Source organism: Strix uralensis, chromosome 5 (assembly GCF_047716275.1).
Source record: "Strix uralensis isolate ZFMK-TIS-50842 chromosome 5, bStrUra1, whole genome shotgun sequence".
NCBI classification, from domain to species: Eukaryota; Metazoa; Chordata; class Aves; order Strigiformes; family Strigidae; genus Strix; species Strix uralensis.
The window spans coordinates 79761575-79785896 of record NC_133976.1 but is presented as its reverse complement, the minus strand read 5'-3'; the positions used below and the strand labels follow the sequence as shown (position 1 = coordinate 79785896).

Sequence of the window (24322 nt, the reverse complement as noted above, 5' to 3'; positions counted from 1 at the left end):
TTATTGATACAAATGAAATAATTGAGAAGTCTGCTTTAAATACTAAAACATTTGGGGAAAAAAATTACTTAAATACTTTACATTGGATATTCAAAACTGAAAAATGCTCTTTGCAGAGAGTACAAAAATATCACTTCACAGGTATGTGTTAAAAAATGCATTAATGTTTGTAAAGTACTCAGATTTATAGCAACAAGCACCACTGAAAAGCAGAAAGGAAACTAGTAAGTCTCTCTTCAGTCCAAGCTTTGAATAGTGCACATTAAATAAGACTATGAGGTATCCGTTATATGCTAAGGATAAAGAAAATTATCAAAGTGATGTTTAGTTAGGCAATATTTTTTGACATTGAATTAGAGGTCTGAGAGGAAGAATAATAGCCGTATTATTTGACTGCATCATAATTTATACCAATTTTACCCATGGAACATTTATGGGTAGGTTATAGGGCTGCATTTAATGTGAACTTTGCCTGCGAAACACCTTGATTCCAGGTGTCTGGCCTTTTGCAAATAAACTAAAACCCTGAGCAAGGGGCTTCCCACAGTGTCTGAAAGACCATGAGTACCTTGGAAAATCACAGGAAGATAAGTACCTTGTCTGCTCAAGATTAAAAATTTAGAGTTCTTTTCTAAGGTTAGGTGGATACATCTGTTCTTCAAAAACAATAAATAAGTAGTGCTTGCTCTGCTCATTTGAAACATAGCTGAAATAGAATTGGGAGGAAGAAGTGGCTTTATTTTTTATAAAATCACAGAATCATTTAGGTTGGAAGAGATCTTTTGAGATCTAGTCCAACCCCCTGCTAGAGCAGGGTCCACCAGAACAGGTTGTCCAGTAGTGTGTCCAGTGGGGTTTTGAGTATTTCCACAGATGGAGACTCCACAGTCTCTCTGGGCAGCCTGTTCCAGTGTTTGACCACCCTCACTGTAAAAAAAAGTGGGATTTTTTGTATTCAGATGGAATACCTTGTGTTTCAGTTTTTTCTCATTGTCTCTTGTCCTGTCAGTGGGTACTGCTGAGAAGAGCCTGGTTCCCTTGTCTTCATCCCTCCCCTCAGGTATTTATGTACATTGATAAGATCTTCCTGAGCCTTCTCTTCTCCAGGCTGAACAATCACAGCACTTGGCCTCTTCTCATATCAAAGATGCTACAGTCCCTGTGGCCCTGTGTTGGACTCGCTCCAGTAAGTCCATTTATTGTACCGGGGAGCTCAGAAATGGACATGGTACTCCAGATGTGGCCTCACCAGTGCAGAGTACAGAGGAAGCATCACCCCTCTTGGCCTGCTGGTGACGCTTTTCCTAATGTAGCCCAGGATGCTGTTGGCATTCTTTGCCATGAGGTGGGTTGCAGGGTCATGGTAAACTTCTTGTCCTCCAGGAACCCTGGGTCCTTCTCTGCAGAGCTGCTTTCCAGATGGCTGACTCCCAGCCTGTACTGGTGCATGGGGTTATTCCTACCCAGATGCAGGACTTTTGCGTTTCCTCTTGTTGAACTTCATGAGATTCCTCTCAACCCAATTCTCCAGCCTGTTCAGCTCCCTCTGAGTGGCAGTACAACCCTCTGGTTTATCAGCCACTCATCCCAGTTTTCCCTGGAAGATGATACGCTGTTTATCAAAACAGATCTGAGGAAAAGAAGGCCGGTGTGTTACCCAGCACGATGGATGGTCTCAGATTAGTCTACATCCACCCATCCAGCTTCCCTTTAACTTCTATTTTTTTCACCTGTAGCAAGGGTTATGAGACACAGATTTGCTATTATTCTTTAAGCTGCATTGATGTAAAGTACTTCTAATGTGGTTTTCAGAGTAGCATAGTTCTATTAATAGAATCACTCTCATAGGCCTGTTCGCAAATACATGATATGGTTTTTGGCTCTACTTTGAGTATGGTTTTGTTAGACAAAAATGAACTGTGATAACAATTGTCAGAAGTATCTTAGCCCTTAACTGACTCAATGAAATGATGAGGTTTTCAGTTTTCTTTTAACATTGTAAGTCAGCATGACATCCTTCACACTTCAGCAGACAATGTCTCTTCTGCTTATTGACAAAGTAGCACTCTCATATTGCAGTTAACACATCTGCTGTTCTGAGAGGAATGCTGTAACAGTTGCAGGACTTTACTTTTGAAAGAAACTGTTTTCTTCAGTGGTGGTTGTTCTCATGAGAATGAAAAGAAGCTAACAAAGTTAGTCTTTATTATAAAGTATCTGCTATGATGACTGCAATACTGTTTTCCAGGAAAAACTTTTCTGACTTAACTGTTCATGGAAACGGCACTCATATACATCTATAGAGATTTTCATGTGAGCAGCTACTGAGCCCATGACCATTTTATGCATTCAGAAGATGCTGAGAAGCTATCAATTTTGTGTATTGACGTCTTGTCAGCCTACGTGGTTTTATCTGTTTTCTGCTTGTTGCAGAGATCTGATTAATCAGATACTGCCAAGATAACTTCATAGGCACAGTAACTGCTGTTACAAAACAAACTTGAGTATCTCTGTACATACTGAATACTTTTAGTCTGGAGAAGAGGAGGCTGAGGGGAGACCTCATCGCCCTCTACAACTACCTGAAAGTAGGTTGCAGACAGCTGGGGATGAGCCTCTTTAATCAAGTAATAAGTGATAGGACAAGAGGGAATGGCCTCAAGTTGCGCCAGGGAAGGTTTAGACTGGATATTAGGAAGCATTTCTTTACAGAACGGGTTGTTAGTCGTTGGAATGGGCTGCCCAGGGAGGTGGTGGAGTCCCCATCCCTGGAGGTGTTCAAGAGGCGGGTTGACATAGCGCTGAGGGATATGGTGTAGTTGGGATCTGTCAGTGCTAGGTTAACGGTTGGACTAGATGATCTTCAAGGTCCCTTCCAACCTAGATGATTCTGTGATTCTGTGAAGTGATTCATTCAAAGTAAGCAAAGCTTTGTACAAGTCATTCTGTGACTAGCTGAATAATGAAACCTGATTCCACGCTGATTTGTATCCTGAATTTTTAGAGCACCAGATAGCCCTTTCAACCCCCAGTGTTTCCTGTGGCCTCGTGTCCCCGTAATACCCACTGCTCGTATCATTCTCTCCATTCTCCCTCTGCTTTCCACAACATCATCGTTCCTCTTCTGTGTCACTGAACTACTGGCTGAGCAAGAGGCATCATGCCTAGCTCCAAGCTAAGTCCTGACTGGCCAGCTGGCATGCTTATGCTGGTATTACTGCCTTTGTCTCACTGAGTGCATGGGTTTGAATCTTTCTCTTTATTTACCTAGCCACTGTTTCCTTCTTGTTAGCTTGTTTAAGGTAACAAAAGGTAACAAGAGGTAGTTAGTATGTCTAGCCTTGTGTCAGATGTGGTTGAAATTGGCCCAAAGGTTCAAAAATAATTAGAAGGAAGAATTGGTAGATGAATGGACAGAACTAAAAGACAGTGTGACTGCTGCTGTCCATCAGCATACATTGTCAACTGATTGAGACTGAGCAGGATATATGGGTTCTAGAAGCTTTTTACACTTCAGTACACCTGCCTGTCTTCTATGAGTTGACAAAATATACCACTGATATTAGATTGCTGAGACTCAGACCAAATTAAATTTAAAATAATTTTGCTTAACATATGAATGTTGCATTTCCAGTTAGCTAAAATAGATTGTATATGTTAAACTTAGCTGTAATTAAAATAGAAAAGAGAATGTTACACCTCTTGAAATCACACTCCACACTGGCTGTTTTGGCTAGCATGTCAGCTTCCTTTGCAGAGCAGATATTACCTCCTTTTACCTGTGTCCCATGGCTGGTCAGTTTGTTTTAGAATCACTTTTAATACATTTCAATCATTTTTCTTGTTATCTACATGCACAATAGGGCTTGGGGCATACTTTCTCTAAACAATGGTTATAAAAGTAAGAAGAGTTTTGATTAATAGCTATCCATCAAAGCATTGACAAACCAATCTTATACCTTCTTTCATAGACTTGTCCATATCTCTGTTGTCCACAGTTTTTTTTTTAATCAGCATTTCAAATGGGCAAATTTCCATTTTCCTTCGTTCTTTTCTCTCACTCAGTTTCCCTTGTTATTAATTAAGGAAAGAGGTCCAGATCATCTATCATATTTCTGATTGTCTGAGTTTGTTGAAGCAGATAATTATCAGTCACAAGAGGAAATTGCATACATCCTAGGAAGTACTTGAAATCTAGGGGTATTGTGCCAATGTGGTTTACAGTTGCGTTGCTACAAACCTCAAAACATACCTTGAAAAACAGCCCGATTTACTTTGATCTTTTATTTCTTCTCATAGTGCTATAAGAGATATGGATAGTCAGAGAAGAGTTTACTGATTTTTTCTTTTAATATTGTTTTGAATCTATCAGTTATTGCAGTTGTTAGCCTGCTTGTAATTACCCAGATTACTTTTATCCCCTCTTTTTTTAAGCAGAAACTGTTTCATATTTTCTAGTCATATGGCACCATACCCAGCTTTGTAGCTCTATTAAGAAGCAGTTTTACATAACAGCTTTTTTGTAATTCAGTCACAGAAATGATCTGATCCCCATCCAAATGTAGTGATGTGTTCCTTAATTTTATTTCTGCCTCCCTTTCCATACCTTATTCTCATTAGCCAGAAGTCTCAAACTTATTGTTCTCAATCAAAGGACAGACTTTGGACCCTACATAGATTGGTTTTAATCTGTTTAAATCTGTTTAAAGCTGTTTGTAGTTTCGATAAATCCCTTATTTTACGTCTCCTTCTATAGTTCATCGGAAAAAAGCTGCTGTTATTTTAATTTTCTTTTCAAACACTGACTCAATCTTTTGGTAGTTCATATTTTATCCCTGTATCTCCTGACTGGGAAGATGCAGGTAAGTTTGATTAACAGTCTTTTCTGCCAACTCCATAATTTTTTTCTAATACCTCATTTCCTGATTTGTATTTGAAGCTTTTTGCTTAGGAGTCCTACTTCCTTGTTAGGTTCAGTCATTAGCTGTCTTTAAGCAGTGGTGAGGCAGTAAATCTTTGACTTCTCAGTGTTAGATCTTTGTCCTAACCACTCCATAGTCACCAAAAGGATGTGGCACATAGTGTCTTCTGGTGACCACAGATATTTGTTCTGCAACTAAACAAAGCCCTAAGCATCAGGTAAACAAATCAATTCAACAGCAATAAACAAGGGCTTGCTTCTTCTGAAGTGGGGACAAGATCTGCATTACTTCTGCCTAATCATATCTTCTCAGAGCAACCAATTGCCATGTAAAACATCTGGGGGAGGGGGGGAAGCATGTGCTTGATATGCAAGTAGACAACTCTAGAGTATAATAATGGGAAAAATTTATGCTAGTGCCACTGCATTCTGTAATATAGATATAATAAGTTTATTTAGATTTCTATTCATTTAAGTAAAAATTCATAGAACATAGAACAGCCCAGGTTGGAAGGAACCTCAAAAGATCATCTGGTCCAACCTTTTGTGAGAAAAGGAGCCTAGATGAGATTGTCTATCACCCTGTCCAGTCACATCTTGAAAACCTCCAGTGAAGGGGATTCCACCATGTCCCTAAGGTGGTTGTTCCAGTGAATGATTGTTCTCACTGTAAACAATTTCTTTCTTATATTGAGATGAAAGCTTTTCTGGTGCAACTTGTACCCATTGTCCCTTGTCGTCTCCATGTGGCTCCTTGTGAAAAGAGAGCCATCGTCCTCTTTGTGGCCACCCTTTAAGTACTAGAAAACTGTAACGAGGTCTCCCCTGAGCCTTCTCTTCTCCAGGGAGAAAAGACCTAACTCATTCAGTCTTTCATTATAGAGCAGGTTCTCCAGCCCTTTGATCATCTTCATGGCCCTCCTTTCAACCTTCTCCAGTCTGTCCACATCCTTTTTGTATTGTGGGGACCAGAACTGGACACTGTACTCCTAGTGCAGTCTGACAAGTTCCGAGTAGAGTGGGACGATCACATCTCTATGTCTGCTAGTAATGCCCCTGATTTGCCTTCATTGCTGCAGTGGTGTACTGCTAATGCACGTTCATCTCATCCACAAGGATCCGCAAGTCCCTTTCAGCAAGGTGCTCCCCAGCCACACAGATCTGAGCCTGTACTGGGCTCTTTGGGTATGTTGTCCCAGGTGCCAGACTTTGCACTTGTCTCTGTTAAACTTCAGACTCTTCCAGCCTGTCCAGGTCTCTCTGTAAGATGGCTCTCCCTTCTGATGTGTCCATCTCACTACTCAGTTTAGTGTCATCAGCAAACTTGGTGAGGGTACTTTCAATCCCACCATCCACATTTATGAAGATGTTGAGAACAGTGTGGGGCCCAGTATCAATCCCTGGAGACCCCACTTGTGACAGGCTACCAGCCTCCTCTAAAAGCCATTGATCACCACCCTCTGAGTGCAACACGCTAGCCAATTTCCTACCCATCTTGCAGACTACCCATTCAGTCTGTAATTTGCCAGTTTGTCTAGGAGGAAGCTGTGGGAAACTGCCAAATGCTTTGCTGAAGGATGGGGGTGACATTTGCCCTCTTCCAGTCATCAGGGATATCCCCTGGTCTCCACAACTTTTCAAAGAATGTAGACAGTGGCCTTGTAACACTTCTCTTCGCATGCTAGAGCAGTTTGTTTCATAGATATTGTTTCAAAGAAATCTTTTTTCTAATGGGAAGTATAGCAGTTGTCACAGAGAAAATAGAATTTCCACCACTACCATTCTTATAAAAACCAGTTATTCAGACACTTGTCTTGTTCTTTCAACCTGAATTATGAATGGCAGAAGATTAATCCTACTGTGTGGCAAAGGGGAATGGATAGATTAGCTCTTGAAGTCTTTTCCAGTGCTATGATTCTGTGTGTGAAATCTGCACTTACGCTTGTGGTAGTGAGTTCATCTGCTTTGCGTTATTTATACTTGCCGGCACTACTGACCTAGGAAGGTAATCCAGCAGTGACACAGCTATGTAGTACTTCTGTTGTTCCAAGAGGGATTTCCAAAGAAGGGGGAGCAATAAAAGGGACCTTCACCTATGAGAAAGTATCACATTTAACCTTCTGGAGGAATCTTTTTCACTTGTCATGAATTAAAACTGATCTCCATGTATTCCAAATATATTCCAAATATCCAGTGATACACCAAATTGTAGCCCAAGTTTTTTGACTTATTTTAATGGTTGGTGTTAGCCTGCATATAACTAATATACATTTTAAGGATGTTTCTCTTTTTGACTTTTGCATGTAGGGTACTGGTAAAATAAAGGAAGTTGTTAAATTTGCAAAAATATTGCCTACTAGAGGAAAAAAATAGTTGAAAATTTACCACTTGTTCCCTTTTGTATTTCAGGTATTGGTGGTAATCTAGTAGCTATTCAAGCTAGCAGAATTTCTACCTACCTCCATTTACATAGCATTCCTGGAGAGCTGCCAGAAGAAGCCAAGGGTTGCTATTATCCATGCAGAACCTATTATGGTACAGGTACATATTACTCAGTTAATTGTTAAAACTACTGTCTCGTGTCTCCTCGTTTTCCCCCTGTATGCCAGACTGTACCACCAGTGAGAAATGGCAACAAACTGAACTTGTTGTATGCAGCTCAAAGGCAGCAGAGGCTTGGTGGTTTCCTTTGCCCGTGAGAATCGCAAGGCACTCCCTGCAGGAGGTGATGCGTGGAGAGGAGCACAGAGAAAGGTGTAACCTTGGCAAGGGTTGAAGACAGGGACCGATGAGGCAGGATGCTGTGATACCCACTCAGAAGGATTCCAACCTTCGTCTTTCTTTCGCTTGTTTATCTGCTTCTAACCTTTGTCATTTAACTCCAGAAGTTCAAACCAATTTGTTGTTAGGACCAAACTTTATATCTAATATTATTACTAAGCCAAGTCCTTGCTTTCCATTTCCTATTTGCCATTTTCTTTCTAGATTCTTGCTTCACAGCTTATTCCTCCCTTGTATTGCTCCCATTCCTAATAATGTAGTAACTGTGGTGAAAGGTGGTGTGTCAATAGCATGTATTACGTTTTCATGTTTATGAAACGAATTGGAACAGATGAGAAATGGTAAATGTGGGATTACTTTTTAGAAATATAAACTATTTTTAAGGATATCTTGAATATGGTGTCCAAAACATCCTCTTTCCTAGGAAGGCTTTAGGAGATCACTGCAGCTCCAAAAAAGTAGATGATATTACATGAGTACAGAATGAAATTAAGACAGTTTTCACCCTCTCCTGGAAGGGCCCTGCTTAACTTTTCTGGCAGACAATAGAGGTGGCTTTTTCCCCCACCTGTGAAAAGCCTCAAGAAGTCTTTTAGTGGAAAATAATGCCTGCTGTTCCACAACAGTCAATGCTGTGGAATTCTAAAACTGCTTTTTATATTAAAATTAATAAAAATGTGATATAGTAATCGAAGAGCTTAACTGAATTTTGGATTTTTTTCATTGTAGGAGTAAATAACAAATCAGCCCAAGTTCTGCTTCTTTTGGTGATTCCCGGACACTTGATTTTCTTGTACACTATCCACTTAATGAAAAGCGGCCACACTTCCTTAACTCCTATCTTTATAGCAGTATATTTGTTTGCAGCTCTGCTACAGGTAAGAACAAGTACAACTTGAAAATGCTTGTATAAGATCAAGTTCTTAAAGAAAATCAGGTTTTATCTGATTTCTGAAATCTCATGAATAATACAAGAAGTTATGGGTTAATACAGGTTTGGGGCACAGTTTTAGAGTAATTATTTATCTCCACGTGTATACAGCTTACACAGGTGTATCTGTATTGTGAGTGCTTTTCAGAAGACACTTGACTGCATTATTTCCCAGTCATGCATCCTGGACCTTCTCTTTCACGTGTTTCTTGAAACAATTACATCTAACCCCCCCCATCATTTTCATCAACTAGAGGGGTGGTGGAGAGAGGGGAAAGTGGCATTTGTAAATAATGAATACATCAAGGAAAACTCTCAAATAAATCTCCTAAAGTGGTTCACATTACTGCTTTAGTTAACATAGTCAAATATGCAGTAGATGGAATGTTATGGCTTGTTTGGTGCATTCTTAATATTTATTAAACTTGAAATTAGTCTGACAGTGATCACTGTACAAGAAATTGTAATTGCATTAATTGTCAAACATTGTTACATTGTTTTGGCTGGTCTTACCTAGTGGCCTGTTCACACCCAGCAAGGGCAGTTTTTGAAAGATGCCTTTTGAAATAGCAGTGTCTTAAGGTGAAATAATTTCTCTTAGAGAAATCAGTAATAGAAAATGAAATTTTTTTATTAAATCCACAGCCAATTTTTAGCTAAAACCTGTCTGAATTAATTATAATGTTTCATTGAACTTTAAAACCAAAAACTGATGGCTCATGTCACACAATAAATATACAGTTGAAATATCCGTAAGTTAAATATACATACTGCTTCTAAAAATGTGACCAATTCAGTTTTAAAATACAAACAACATTATCAGTCAATCCTTAATAAAAATAACGATTTTTAATGTTCTGGGTTGTCTTTCTGTGTTTATCACATTAATTTCAACAAAGATCGGTCTTGAAAGCTGTTACTATTTTAATTTCATAAAAGAATTCTGTACTTTTTTGGTAGAATATAACTGGTAATGTTCCAACCTTTGCAAGTGAGAATGTCATACTAAAAGTTATAAATTACTTCTCATTTTCCTCTTACATAATATTCCTAGTTTCCAGCCTTATCACTTGCTTTAGAATGTGTTTTCTTGAGGAAATGATGCTGTTCCTTCACTTTGTCTGTTCAGTCTGTCTGACTGTCCTTGCTAATAACATTTGAATCCTTTGGCCCATTTCAGTCACATTTTTCTAAGTCTCAGCTCTCTCAGTGCTACTAAGTTCCTATAAGCTTAACAAGAACAGGTTGGGGAAAGGGTCCATGTTAATGCCTCTGCTGAAGGTAAGACCGCAGTGTGATTTCAGCCATTATTAGACTTCAGTGATTGCACATGGGACTCAACCTGCATTCATAAATCCATATGAAATCCATACATTGCTCATGGAACTGCAACTCTAATATGTTTAGGGATACAAACCTTTTCTTCAGCAGCAAAGGATAGGGTAAGATGTGAGAAATGCAGTTTAGCTGAAAACCAAGTTAAGGCATTAGGGCAGGATGTTCAGATCACACAGTAATTGAGATCCAGCATCAGCACATATACGTGTGTAAAGTGGTAAAGTTGATTTTTATAAATTCAAGGCCTGATTAGTTTTCCAGTCATGCATCTCCTTTGCAGTCCATAAGGCCACACCTGTTTTTTCTTGATTTTTCACCTATAAAGCAGACACAGCATTTTTTTTTTCTTTTTTCCCCACTCCCTTTTATAGATGATTTTTTCTTCTTTATCTTCTGCCTTTAGCCGTAACAGGCAGCCTGAGATGTATTTACTTTGAAACTGAGTAACAGTATCGCACGCTATAACTTCTCATGGGTCTTGACAGATTTGGAACCTCATGTTTTTTAACACCTTCTGAAAATCCTTAATAGATTCTTTTCCCCATTTTAATTATTCTGGTATTTTTCTAGTAGTGATTATTGTAGTTTTACATACCTCTAATTAGAGAAGATTTAAAATTTTCAGACAGGTGATTCTTGCTTTAACCCTTAAATCTTGAACACATTTTATTTACCTGTCGGTTTGAAGCACTTCCTTACTGCAGTTGTGTGCTTTTAGATTTCTCCTTTCTCAAGAAAAACACTTAAATATTTGTACTCATTCCTCTTCCTTTTTTTCAGTGACATCATCTATGCACCTGGATATAGTAAAGAACAATTTTCAAGCTGCCATTTCTTTTGGCATAAGCCAACATCTACTGATCTCATTTTTCCAGAACTTTTTTATACTTTTGTCCTCCCAATGAAAGCTTTTCCAGTTCTGCTGTAAAACTGAAAAACCTGCTAATTACTGTCATTTCAATTATCAACACAACAAATCCGTTGACAGTCTTTTGAGCAGTGAGAGATCTGCATTCTAGGCCTTTTTTGTAAAATATTGGACTTTGCATTTATTTTCACTTTGCATGGAAGGTGCATGAAAAAGGATGTCAAAAATTGCAAGCCTGCTTGCAGGCTATATCTTTTCTTTTTTGTGGGGGGTAAATTATAATTTAATGAAACATGGTGATTACCAAAGAGAAGAGTTAATTATGGTTAGTCCTGTGTTTGAGGAGGTTAGATGTCACTGCTTTGCCTTTTCCAATTCCTTACTTATACGGAACTGGGGGGCAGAAAGGGTAGCTGAATAATGGTTGTGGCAGTATATCACCTATTTACGTTTTTTCCACTGTGTTAAAAAATTAATGCTAAATTAAAAAACAACAACAGCAACAAAGTGAATTTGCTGTCTTTAAAATTCAAGTGACTATTGTAAGATGTTCAATTTTTTAATGGCATATTTTACAGTGGACTGAAATAGATTGTCAATTAACCTCAAGATCTGTCTATTATCTCTGATTGTCCAGCTCTGTGTTTGTTTAAAATGGGGAGGAAGGGGTTAGGGAAATGACAAAAGTAGAACTGGAATGTTATGGTAAGCTGAAAAAAATCAAGAAAATGTTAATACAAAAACTTTAATTATGACTTTAATATTTTTCTCTTCCTCTGTCAGTTTATGCTATTCCACATTATCTCTACAGTAAATTTGTAACATATATGAATTCTATTTGGCATTTTAACAACAGTTTTGCAGATTGCCTGGAAACTTCAGTATTCTTCTCCAGGTGATAAAATAGAATTTATTTGCATTGCAAGCTCTATACAGTATTACAGAAGTTCCAATCAGATTGTTAAATTCATTTTCATCCACTTCTGATACTTCCATTGTTTGATTTTTGTTTTTTCACCATCCATCCATGTCTACCAGCTTCTTTCTTTTCTTCTCCCTACCTTTTCTTAGATATTCTCTCCCCAGCATGTCATTTAATTGAAATATTTATGGGAAATAAGTAATTAATATGGCATGATGTACATTAGCAGTAGTATGATTTAGTTATTATTGACCAAAAATATAAATAAATAAAACAATTTAATGTGTAATGTGTAATAAAACAAAGTCTGATTTCTCTGAATTTGTAGTTGTTTCTAAAAATCATTAAATTTAAGATATTTTAAACAATATGAGTAGACAGTATTATGATCTGCATTCTCTCTGATTCTCTGTGAACAAAACAGTTCTGGGTTTCTAGATTTAAGAAAACCCAGCAACTTTTATTTTATGTTATTTTAATTCTCCTACCTTTATTAGTACAGTTGTTTCTGTTCTCTGATTAAATACATATTCTCAAAATGTTCATCAATTACATTTATAAATTGGTTCTGTTGAAATCCAAGGCTATACTCCCTTTAGCTTTAGTGGGACTAGGATTTCACAATTATGTTTTCATAAAGGTAGGGAAAACTGCACATTATTTGTATTAGTCTGCATTCAGCTAGAACTTCTAGGCTTGAGTTCAAAAGGTCTGAATTGGCTCTGTAGTGAAGAGTCCATTCTGTGTTTATGAATGGCAGCAACAGCGGAAAATAAAAAAAAATTATTATGAGGAAGGTATACTCTGTAAATATGTGGGGTACTTCACATACAGCGTACAGTATCTGGGCAAACCAGTGTGTGCTAATGAAAACCAGTATATTGATTTCAAATGTGTCTTGGATTTGGTGAGTGGCCTCTATTTAAGACGAATACTCTTCTCATGAAAATTTTATAAAAACAAGTCACACACAAGCACATACCAGTATGCTACATGCAGTTACAATCTGATGTTTGACCAAGATAGAGTACATTAATTGAAAACCAGTCCTCCTCTTATACCTCACAAAGGCACAATTATTTTTTATCTGTATGAGGCTATGCGCTGAGCAAAGTTTCATCCTCTGTCTTGTCAACCTGCAGTAGTATGAGAGCAGCACTGGAACTGCCAAAGCATCAGTCTGGGCACGTGGCTCTGAGCGTTCAGAGGTGGCCTCTGTTCTGCGTGTTGGCACTGAGCCAGTAAAACCCTCTAAGGAATTTTCACACCCCCTAACCAAATCTGAGCACACAGTTAAATTAAAGACTCGGGGGATAAACAAACAATAGGAGATTCCCAGAGCTATTACCAAGCAAATAAGTAATTCCAAAACGCAGTCCTCCTTATCCAATGAAGGTCAGATATCTACTGCTGTGTAGTAACTTTTGCAGTGCTTCAGGGCTGTTTGGGGCAATAGAAAACCAAGAATTCAGCAGTGCTTATAATGACTTCCTGCTCACATCAAAAATGTCTTGGATTTCTCACTAGTGTGAGGATTCTAATAATGGTATGAGCCGCCTCAATGTGGAAAAATAATTCATGTGATATACTGTACATTATGGAGAAATAAGGAGGGTTGTGTTTACAGAGCAAATATTGGTGCATTTTAAATGCTGCTTTTTCTAATAGGAAAGGTTACTTCTGAAATAGAGAGCATATAACTGCTAAAGAGACTACACGATTCAAGGAAATACGGAAACTTAGGTCCAAACCTGGACACTTCTGCATGTTCAGTGCTTTCTCATTGCAGCATGAGAAGCACACTTGTCAGATTTGTTGGGATCTGGATGTGGGTATCACCCACTCTTTCACTTCCAGGCATGTTGCTGTCTGTGGTAGAAGCCTGGTTCCTACCAAGTCATTAACAGGGATAAATGATTTTTGCCTCCAGAAAGCTGAACTCAAAGTGCTTATGTATGTGACATGACACATTGAGTTGTGCTACAGCTAGTGCTACAGCTAGTGAGTGTACCTGAGCACTTAGTGGTCTGGGTTGCACTCCTCATTCAGACAGCTGACAAACAGCCTGAAATTAGCACTGGCTTGGTGAAACCAGGGTGTCTGGCAAAGCTACAAGGAAATCAAGAAGACAGTCTGAGGAATTTGGATTCAAACCGTGGAATAAAAAAAAAGTTCCTTCCCACAAAATTACATCAATATAATCAAATTGATTTAGAAACACCTTCAGTTAAAATGATGTCCTCTCTTTTACTTAGATGAGGTTTTAGTCTTACATAAATGTATGCTAAGCTATCTTGGCACTTGGATACCGCCGTGTAGCTAATACCACTTAGCTACAACACAAACAGCAGCAGCAAGAAAGAACTTGCTGTTCAGTGGTTTCTTTGCAGCCAGACATTGAAGGAGATCTCTGTATGCTTGGAAGAAATAGTGACTTGTTTCCCCTGGACACGATACACACCAGATATGCTACCCGAGAAGACAGTGGAGAAAAATTTCTTTTGAAAAAAAACATGTAGACCCTAATCTGAGAGTTCACTGACTACAGAAATCTGGCTGTAGACAATGGAAATTGAGCAAGTTCAGTGAAGATGTGTTATAAGCACTTTACAGTTACTACTTACTTTCACATGAAGATGTCAAAAGCCATTTAAAATTTGAGAAATGTGATATATAATTTAAAAATAACTTAATATAACTTAATGAAAGGTCAAAACCACTAGAAGACCTAAACTATAAATCTGGGGAGAATAGTGTGAGAGTCAGGGCACTGTGGTCTTTAGAGATCCTTAATTGGGGGTTTCCACTCATAATTAAAAAAAAAAAATCCAAACACCTTTGAATTTCATAGATTTGTAAGAGTTCTTATGCAGTAATTACTAGATCTTGTCATAGTTACATTATAGGTGAATTTATAGTCAGTATAAGCTTGAGAGTAAAGGAGAATTAAAATACATTTCAAAAGAGGTTACCACAGTTTATTTGCACCTGTCTAAAGTAACAGAATTAAACTATTTTGTAATGCACCTTCACATGGAAACAATTAAAGGTGAATCAGCAGTACTAGCAACGTGCAGGATCCTGTCCAAAAACATGCTAAATAAACGGCTAAAAGCTCTTGGTTCTACATACTAAAGTTACAGTTGAATTTTGATAATGCCTGTGTGAAAAAGCATATGCAAATATATAACCTAAGCTTTCTCTTTCCTGTTTGGTGTTGGAATTCACTAATCACAGCAACTAACATATAAACTAATATAAACATGAAAGATTCAAATCTGCTTTACAAATATTATACATTTGAATGTCACACTTTTTATTACTGTGGATTTGATATGTATTCATTGATGAATTATGGTCATCCCCGATGAAAGAAACAATAGAAATATTACAGCATCCTGCAATGTATCAATTAGGCTATAGGAAACTTAGACAGCATCAAGAATGTTTGGAGGGAGATTTTTATTTTAAATAACAGAATTTCATTCTTTTCCAGTTTCAGAAATCATGAGGAATTAATTATATGAGAAAACTTAGATAGCGTTTAGGGGTCCTTACCACATGCAAACACCAAAAATATCTTTTCTTTAGCTAAACTTGTTATTTGTATCTAAAGACCTGCAAAGAATTAAAGTAAATTTTGTACCTGATAACAAAGGAAAAAACCTGCTTTGTAGTGTATAAGATTTGAGCTTCAAATAGTGAGGCTCACTCTTATTGAAGCATTCATATTCAATTTCATTTGCAGTCTGATATTCATAATTTGAATCAGAAAGTTCAGTATTGAGAATTACTCTATTTCTGTCCTTTGTTGTACAAAATGGTATGTGCACTTATACTCCTTGTTTTCAGATTCTTCATCATTAGGGTTTGATAAAGACTTCACTCTTGCTCTTTCCCTCCCTTACTCCCTCTCTCCCTCCCTCTCATTTTTATAGCTGTATTCTGCTGCTTCTGTCTTCTGAGGATCTTTTTTGACAGTGTGACTGATAAGTCTTTTTACAAATACACATTTATAAATAGAAAATATCAGTCATTATTGGGATACTTATTGCATATTTTGTTAGTGTAAAACTGATGATGTCTTTAGTTTCATTTTCCTCAATTTTGATTGTCATTTTTTCCAGAAGAATAATAACTTAGCCTGATCTTCCTTTTAAAATACCAAAAGATCTGGAATGTTGCCTGTATTTTTGCAATCCTTGCTCTGGGCTTTTTTTTTCTTGATCAGTGACAATAGAGTGTCTCCCTTTTCTTAGATCTTTTTACGTATACAGACATTTAGTTATTTTTTACCTTTCTTAAACCTCAGGGTTGTTTAATTCTTCAGTCTGGAAGAATTCCTAGGGCACTGTTTCATAATTTTACTGCTACTCATCTCTTTTTTGCAAAAAAACCACTTAATTGTTCTCTTCCTCTGTATATTAAATAATTTAAAAATACTAGCTCATGTCTTGAACAGTTCTGCATATATTTACAAGCTTTTCTTATCACTTTTCTACAGCATTTCATGCTAAACAGATAATTTTTGTAGTATCTTATTAGGCTTTTCTGTAATGTTGATCCCTTTATTTTTTCCTTCAAAACCAGCTGGTTTTCAATTTGAAGTATGAAGGCTTTCTTCTTCATAGCATGAGTGCAGCGTAGAAGTACACAGTATTTGTACTGCTGTGCCATCTGTGTGATTTTGCTGAAATAAGTATAGGTCACTGATAAATCCCAGAAAATATGAAGTGTTGTGCCACTTAAAGTAACAAGCCTTGTAATGTCTATTGTATGATTTTTCTCTTCTTTTTACCTCTGACAGATCTTTGTGAGTGACTTTTCTTATCCCTTTAGATTCAAGGACTGCCTTACTTTCAACCATCAGCAAACTCATAGTAGGGCTTTTGCTTTTTTTTTTTTTCCCCAATAACGGTTGATTGATGACTTTGATCGCTCCCTTTTAACATTGATAAGAAGGAAAATCTCATTAAAGATTTAAATCCCATTGATCTTGCAACACCAACTACCGTGGCCAAATACGTAGCCATTTCCAAAGATTGATCTGTATAATTCTTAAATGTTAATGAGTTTATAGCCATGCAAATGTATGATGATAGCATTACTCCTTCACCAAAATACAGGCTGGTGAACTTCAGTCTCATTCCGCAAGCAGTATGTCCCAATTGCCATCATATCCTAGAATCATAGAATCATAGAATGGTTTGGGTTGGAAGGGTCCTTAAAGATCATCTAGTTCCAGCCCCCCCCTGCCATGGGCAGAGACACCTTCCACTAGCCCAGGTTGCTCAAAGCCCCGTCCAACCTGGCCTTGAACACTGCCAGGGAGGGGGCAGCCACAATTCCTCTGGGCAACCTGTTCCAGTGCCTCACCACCCTCATAGTGAAGAATTTCTTCCTCATATCTAATCTAAATCTACTCTCTTTCAGTTGAAAACCCTTATCCCTTGTCCTATCCCTACACTCCCTGATAAAGAGTCCCTCCCCATCTTTCCAGTAGCCCCCTTCAAGTACTGGAAGGGCACTATAAGGTCTCCCCAGAGCCTTTTCTTCTCCACGCTGAACAACCCCAACTCTCTCAGCCTCACAGGGGAGATGTTCCAGCCCCCTGATCATCTTCATGTCCTTGTTCTGGACCCACTCGAGCAAGTCCATGTCCTTCTGATGTTGGGGGCCCCAGAGCTGGACACAGCACTGCAGGTGGGGTCTCACAAGAGTGGAGTAGAAGGGGAGCATCCCCTCCCTCGACCTGCTGGTCACACTGCTCTTGATGCAGCCCAGGATACGGTTGGCTTTCTGGGCTGCAAATGTACATTGCTGGGTCAAGTCAAACTTCTCATCAACCAACACCCCCAAGTCCTCCGCAGGGCTGCTCCCAATCCATTCCTCACCCAGCCTGTATTTGTGCTTGGGATTGTCCTGACCCATGTGCAAGACCTTGCACTTGGCCTTGAGTTTGCACGGTCCCACCTCTCCAGCCTGTCCAGGTCCCTCTGGATGGCCCATCCCTTCCCTCCAGCGTGTCGACCGCACCACACAGCTTGGTATTGTTGGCAAATTTGCTGAGGGTGCACTCGATCCCACTGTCCACGTCTCCAACAAAGATGTTAAATTTTATATGCTTTCATAAGCATCAGTTAATATAATATGCTATAACTTTTTTCCTATTGCTTAGAGAAGCCAAATTTGTTATAATTTATGTTATGTGTTAGGCACCTGTAAGTTGAGAAGGCTCACGAAACTTAATTTCCAAACTACCCATTTTTCACAATAGTCTAAGTCAGTTATTTTAGGGTGGAAAATATACAGACAAATTAAAGGTTTTCATGTCATGATTTTTAAATGCCAAAAGTGCATACTGTCATTTAAACTGGACTGTGTATACTATGTCTAATTGGTCATGTTATATAAATGCATTATAAATTATTCTTGGAACAAACGCTTTCATATTCTAATAGAACATGCATAACTGTTGTTGATATGGGGCACTGCAGAGTCTTCTGTGTACATCCTGTAGGAGATGTTAATGTACACTATCTCTTACAAACAGGCCTCTTTTTGTCTCTGTTAGAAGGAGCTGACTCAAAGAATCTGATAGTCTTCCAAAGAAAACATCTGTTTTAAATATATTTGTTTGGATTCCAGTCAGCACACCTAGGACTTGCATAATTAGCTTAGACTACAGAGTTCCCTTTTCAGATGATATGTTTATATAAATAAGCCATGCATTTTTCATTAAGCAAATACTTCTCCCTTTTTTTTTTAATTAGAAATTCAGGATTGTATTTTAACTTATACTTTTGCAAAGCAAAGATTAATTGAGAAACTTTTTCAACACTTATTCGATAATTTTTAATATGACATTCATTTTACTGTGTTTTGTATTGTAGAGAAGTGTCTTGCAACCATCCTATCAGTATTGCAGTAAATGAGTGCAGAAATTTATAAAGATTCTTTGATACCAGTAATTACTAAATAAAATATGAATTTTGTACCTTTTACTACTTTTGATACTGCATATTCTTATAAATGTACATAGTAGACTTTTTAAAAATTAATTCTGGTAGTAACTGTCTTAAGTTTACCCTTCCTAAAGATCTGATTAACTAAAAATGCATAAAATAAAGGGTTTATTTCATTTTAAGCAGGTCCTTAGAAGAGACAAGAAAAAATGGAAGCTCAGTTAGTGGTCCTTTCTCGTGCCATGCCACACCACATGATTCCACTGAACCAGAATCTCTTATCATACAGCTGTGCAACTTTAAAAGAATTCTTTTCTAAAACTGGATTAATGATGAGGCATACCTTTGGTATTAAGATCAAACCTCTCGAATGTTCAGACATTCACAGTTGGAAATGAAATCTATTACTTTGGCACAAATTCAGCCTGAAGTGACAATTTCATAATATATATTGCAGGTGTGCCTTATTACAGAAGGTCTGAAGCTGATATCTCATGCATAAAAGTAGCTTCTAGGCCATTTTTTGCAGTTCATACAGTCCAGATGAAACTGTTCTTAATCTGACCCGGTATTCTTTATATCACGTCTGATTTCAGCTCAGTTCTAGACCTGTGGAAACAAGAGTTATGCCTATGTTGACTGTTTTCATCTAAGACAACATCAGCTGGTTCTGAATGATCTCAAAGCCCCGCTTACGCTCTCTCTGTACAGAATGATGTCTTGTGTGAGAAGTGTGGTCACATGTTTTGTTGAAATTTTTGCTTTTTCTCCCCCTTTTCAGAAGTCCTCAATCATAAACTGAGTGAAGAATGCTATCAGTGATTCAATATGTTCTTTCTATCTGTGCATGTGATGGACTGAGAGAAGTTGGCTAAGTGTCCCTGTTTCTAGTTGTGGGGAGTGTTTCAAAAAACTATTTTTGGAAAATATTTTTCAAAAGCAGTTGTATACAGTCATGCTAAGTACTAAGGAGAGAATAATGTTGGCTGTTGACTTCCTTTCAATATAACTTAAGTGATAATAATACAGATTTTGTTTGTTTGATGTTCTGTAGGTGTTTACTCTGTTATGGATTGCTGACTGGATGGTGCACCACTTCTGGAAAAAAGGAAAAGATCCTGACAGTTTTTCTATCCCTTATCTTACTGCACTGGGAGATCTGCTTGGAACTGCCTTATTAGCTATAGGTTTTCATTTTCTGTGGCTCATAGGAGACAGAGATGGTGATGTTGGAGACTAATTATTGCAATGGATGCAATGACTTTTTCTGGAATATTGATAAGACCAATCATTCCACGCGAAGGTCCTCAAAGTGATTGTTCCACTTGGTATAAGTAAATCAAGTTGACACAGATATAAAACAGCCTTAATGATTTTAGTTTGGTTTGTTTTTTAAAAAATAGGGTGGAACTAGGAAGATACTTGAGACCTTTACTCTGAAACCAAGGTGGATTGCTGCTAGTTGAAAACATCTGAGTAGACACAATGAAGGGCAGATCAATCCTCTATCAAGTTTTAAATTTTTAAAAGATCTGATCTTTTAAAAGAACAGTTCCTTACCTGTACTGCAAACCAGAACAATCTAATTGCTCATTCACTGGTGATGAAGAAGAGGATAAGACCCAATCAGTGGCTTGCCTTGTCTTTCCCTCCTGGGAAAAAAGTGGGTATATATTTCATCTTACCACAGAAGGGGTTAGTAGACCTCAGATGAATTCAGTTTCATAGACTTTACCTGATTAGTTGATGATATGTTCTTTTCTTGAAATTTCAGTGCTGTAGCTCTCTGACCATTGCAGACTTGGTATCAATAATAACTGTTATGGTGATTTGAACCCTGATTGACTAAACATTTTGTCACTTTATTTTATGTATACTAATATGACCATCAGCTTTTATAAAATTAGACACCTGAAAAGCACTTTGTGCTAAAAAGAGTAACCTAATTATTTTGCTGTTGTGATTTATTAGAACAAGGGCATAGTAAAGTCAAATAATATGAGACTGACCTGATCAATGATAATGGATGAATGATTAAAACTCCTTGTGTTGGAAAGTATATTTTCATTTTGCAACTGAAAAGATGTTTAACTAACTGATATGAATGGTGTTGTGATGGCCAGTAGCCTGATTTTAATGAAGTATTTAGAGGTGTTGATTCCAATGTAAATACTAATCCCTGATGAAAACTTGGGGTACAAAAGATTATGTTTCTTTTTTAGGCACTTAGGAAGTTACATAAGCTGCTAAAATTCCAGAGCTATCTCTGTCATCCATTTCTACCATGGAAGTAATATGGTCAATAAGGAAAATGACTGCTTCTGAATGATTTTTCTTACTTGTATACCTCAATATTTTGAATAATACATTGATCATGAGGACTCTGGTTGCCACTTTGGAAAAATGTACTAATTGCTCTGTTTTAAATTCTGGTGGGAGTTCCTCACGGCATATGTTTTTAAAGACTATAGCATACATCCCAAATGCATAACTAAATAACAACTCATATTTTAAATGTTGTGATTGAAAGTTTTAAATTTTGAAAGTTAAATTAGACAACTAAATCCGTATATCAACATATGTTGTAATGCTGTAAACATTAGTCATGTGATTTATGCATATAAATCCTCCATTTTAATTTGATGGACCTACTCAGATCAATTAAATTATGTGGATAAGTGTTAATGGGACTTAATAGGTCTTATAGGTGTCGGTCACCTTAAACTCTGTGGAAGTTAAAAGCGTTTGCAATTCTGAAAATTAAACCAGCTATTCAGTGCCTACACATGGATTTAGATGCCTGACTTTTAGCTCCCTCATTTAAACACTTTTATTTAAGCTTTTTCTTACAGTTATGATACTATAGTTATTTGAATGAATCATATGTATTATGTCTTATTATGTGAGAGAAAGATGAAATCTTTCTAACTTCAGGTTCTCTGACTTTTCTTAGTTTGTATTAATGTTATTTAAAATAGTTTCTTGTATGTAGCATTGCGTGAAATACTCCAATTAAATTGTTTAAAATGGACTAGATGTAACTCATTTTTTAATTCTTTTTTTCAATAATGGTTTATTTTTGGTACAGATGTAGATGCAAATTTTTTTTATTCTGATAGAACTGCCATCTGAATCAACTAAGTGCCATTTCAAGCACTCTTCTCATTAGAGTTACTGGATTTTAAGGTCCTTTTTAAATGAATTACAAGATTCTTAAAGATTAAAATTTCTTCAGATACTTGTAATCTGTGCTTATCTGATGTGTGAGGGTGTTGTAATATTTAGTCCTGACAATATCCTTAGTGTGTTAAATATTTTCCCAGTAAATAAACAACAACTGTTGGTACAGTCTGCTGACAAATGGGTGAGTGTTTAGGTTGCGGAATCGGGGAAGAAATGTTAAACGGGACAAATTCAGTGAAATTTGAAAAAGAGAAATACATGGACAGACGGGAATAATCTGGGCATGGAAATAAGAAGTGATGGAGAAGTGTAATGGGAAAATTTGGTACTTCAAGAGGGGGAAAGTTCATTGCATGGTTGAGAGAGCAAAATCCATATCGTGGGAAAGAAGAAGGTGCAAACTTTCACACAGCATTCATTATGAGAGGCAGGAGCAAACAGAAGGAAGTTATTTGGAGAAAAGAATAAAAAGGCACAGCCAAACTTGTTTTTCAGGAAGGGAAGAAAAATATAACTGGTGTTGAAAGGAGTTGGGGAAGAGGTGGAAAAAAAGATACTTTGGGGAATGGTGGAAGTGAGAAAAAGAATGCTTTTAGTAAGATGTGGTTAAAGAGGAGTTTGAGTGGGGAAAGAAGTACAACATTGATAAAGCAGAGAAAACCTTGACATCTGGAAGAGCAAGGAATAAATAATCTATGATGTGGAAAGGGATTTGATTCCTATGTGGAAGGGGCATTTTAAAAAAAATTAAATTTTTTTAACTCTGCTACCTGGTGTTACAAAGGTAAAAAGCTCTTACCACCAAGTTTCAGGGAGAATATTATTCCAGCCATGAGGATAATATGGGAGAAGGCAGGAAAGAGTACTTGGATACCAGAGAAAGCCATCATCCACTCAAAGCTGTGCTCCCTAAACCAATTTTAAATCTAATCAAGTCAACCTCGCCACAGTATTCCACTGACTTGATTTTTTTTAAACACATCCCAGTAATAGTCAATTACTTCACTGTATGTGTGGGTGAGAAATGTTACCACAAATTCTATTAGAGACAAATTGTGTGCTTTTATGTACTGCTCAAAGCATACAATTGAAAGGGACATCCTGAGATATTATTCTGTCTCTTGTTATCAAAGCAGCCATATTTTATAAACTTGCAGATAAAATGACCACTCTTCATATAAAAATTCATTAAGTGTTTCCCTCCCCTCCACCTGCTAGAAGATTCTTTCAAACCTTCCTTTACAATTTCTAGTCTGATTAAGGCTATGGCTGATTCACATCTATTTGTTTTTGTATTGGCATGTAGCATTTTTCTTTATCTGACTCTTGCTCACATTGGTTTGTTCACCTCATTTAAGCTGCAGGTCATCTTAAAGCTCCTCCTGCAACTTCTTGTACCATTTTCATTCTGCTGATGAGCTAGAGTAGGCAGAAGCTCTTTGCCTGTATGAGTTACCATCTGTAGCCTGAGTAACTGTTGGAGTGTTCTGGTTTGGTCATTCTTACTGTCTACTCTTTTTTTCTCTACTTCAGAAATATCTCTAGGGTAAATAGAAGTAGGGGCAGATTATTTGAAATGTGTATCATTTGCCATTCTGAAGGATTTGGTCACCATCTCAACTGTTCTATGAGCATGCATGAAAGTGAACAATATAATTTGTTAAACTACAACTAAATGCAACTTTAAAATTTGGAGTCAGAAGCATTTCATACCACAGGTGCTTTATTTTCTTTTTCTGTGTAATGCTTTGAAATGATCTTTGCATTCTAGTGAGTTACTGAATGATTCTGGCTTATTTTTAGAGTGATTCTATAGCCAAGATAGTTCCACAGCTTTATTATGCTGTTTGATATAGGGGAGGATTCTTCTTTTAACATAGTTAGATCATTATTTTGGGTTTTATAGCATCACTGTACATCTTGCCTTAATCTGTGATGTTTAAATTTGCAATATCCTCTTCCACTTCCATGTTTAATATATTAATTTCACTGGGGCTTTTAGAATGCTGATGAGAAACTGGCAAGCAGCAAATTAATTTCACTTCTTTTTACAATTTGCCAACTAAATTAGACTTTTCTCATACAAAGATTAAAACAGCATGAGGATTAAGGCTTTATAAATGCAGAATAGTTTGCAGAATCAGGACTCAAAATAAGACCTATCATCTTTTTAATGGATTTGCTATTTCACTTCAATTCTGAGCATCATGAAAAGCTCTCTTAAGTCCAAGAATAACCGAGAACACACATTGGGAAACAGTAGTATAAGCACTTTGTGAAATGAAGCGTTTGAAATTCCTTATTATTATTATAATGGTAAAATTGCTATTGCAAAGGAGGTAGTCTCTTTAGAGGTGCAGAAAATGGCAATAGAATATGGTAATTGAATTATAACCTGCTTTAAAAAGAGTAA

At 37.2% G+C, this 24322-nt stretch overlaps 1 protein-coding gene across 1 annotated transcript in view; it reads left to right on the top strand.

Annotated features, from left to right (window-relative positions):
* SLC41A2 (solute carrier family 41 member 2) overlaps positions 1–21757 on the top strand; it is a 60672-nt gene extending 38915 nt beyond the window's left edge. The window contains exons 9-11 of the mRNA XM_074871893.1: positions 7331–7462; positions 8432–8580; positions 19781–21757. Coding sequence (XP_074727994.1) covers positions 7331–7462; positions 8432–8580; positions 19781–19966 — 467 coding nt within the window. The 3' untranslated portion in view covers positions 19967–21757. The remainder of the gene's footprint in view (positions 1–7330; positions 7463–8431; positions 8581–19780) is intronic.
* Positions 21758–24322: the final 2565 nt, after the last annotated feature.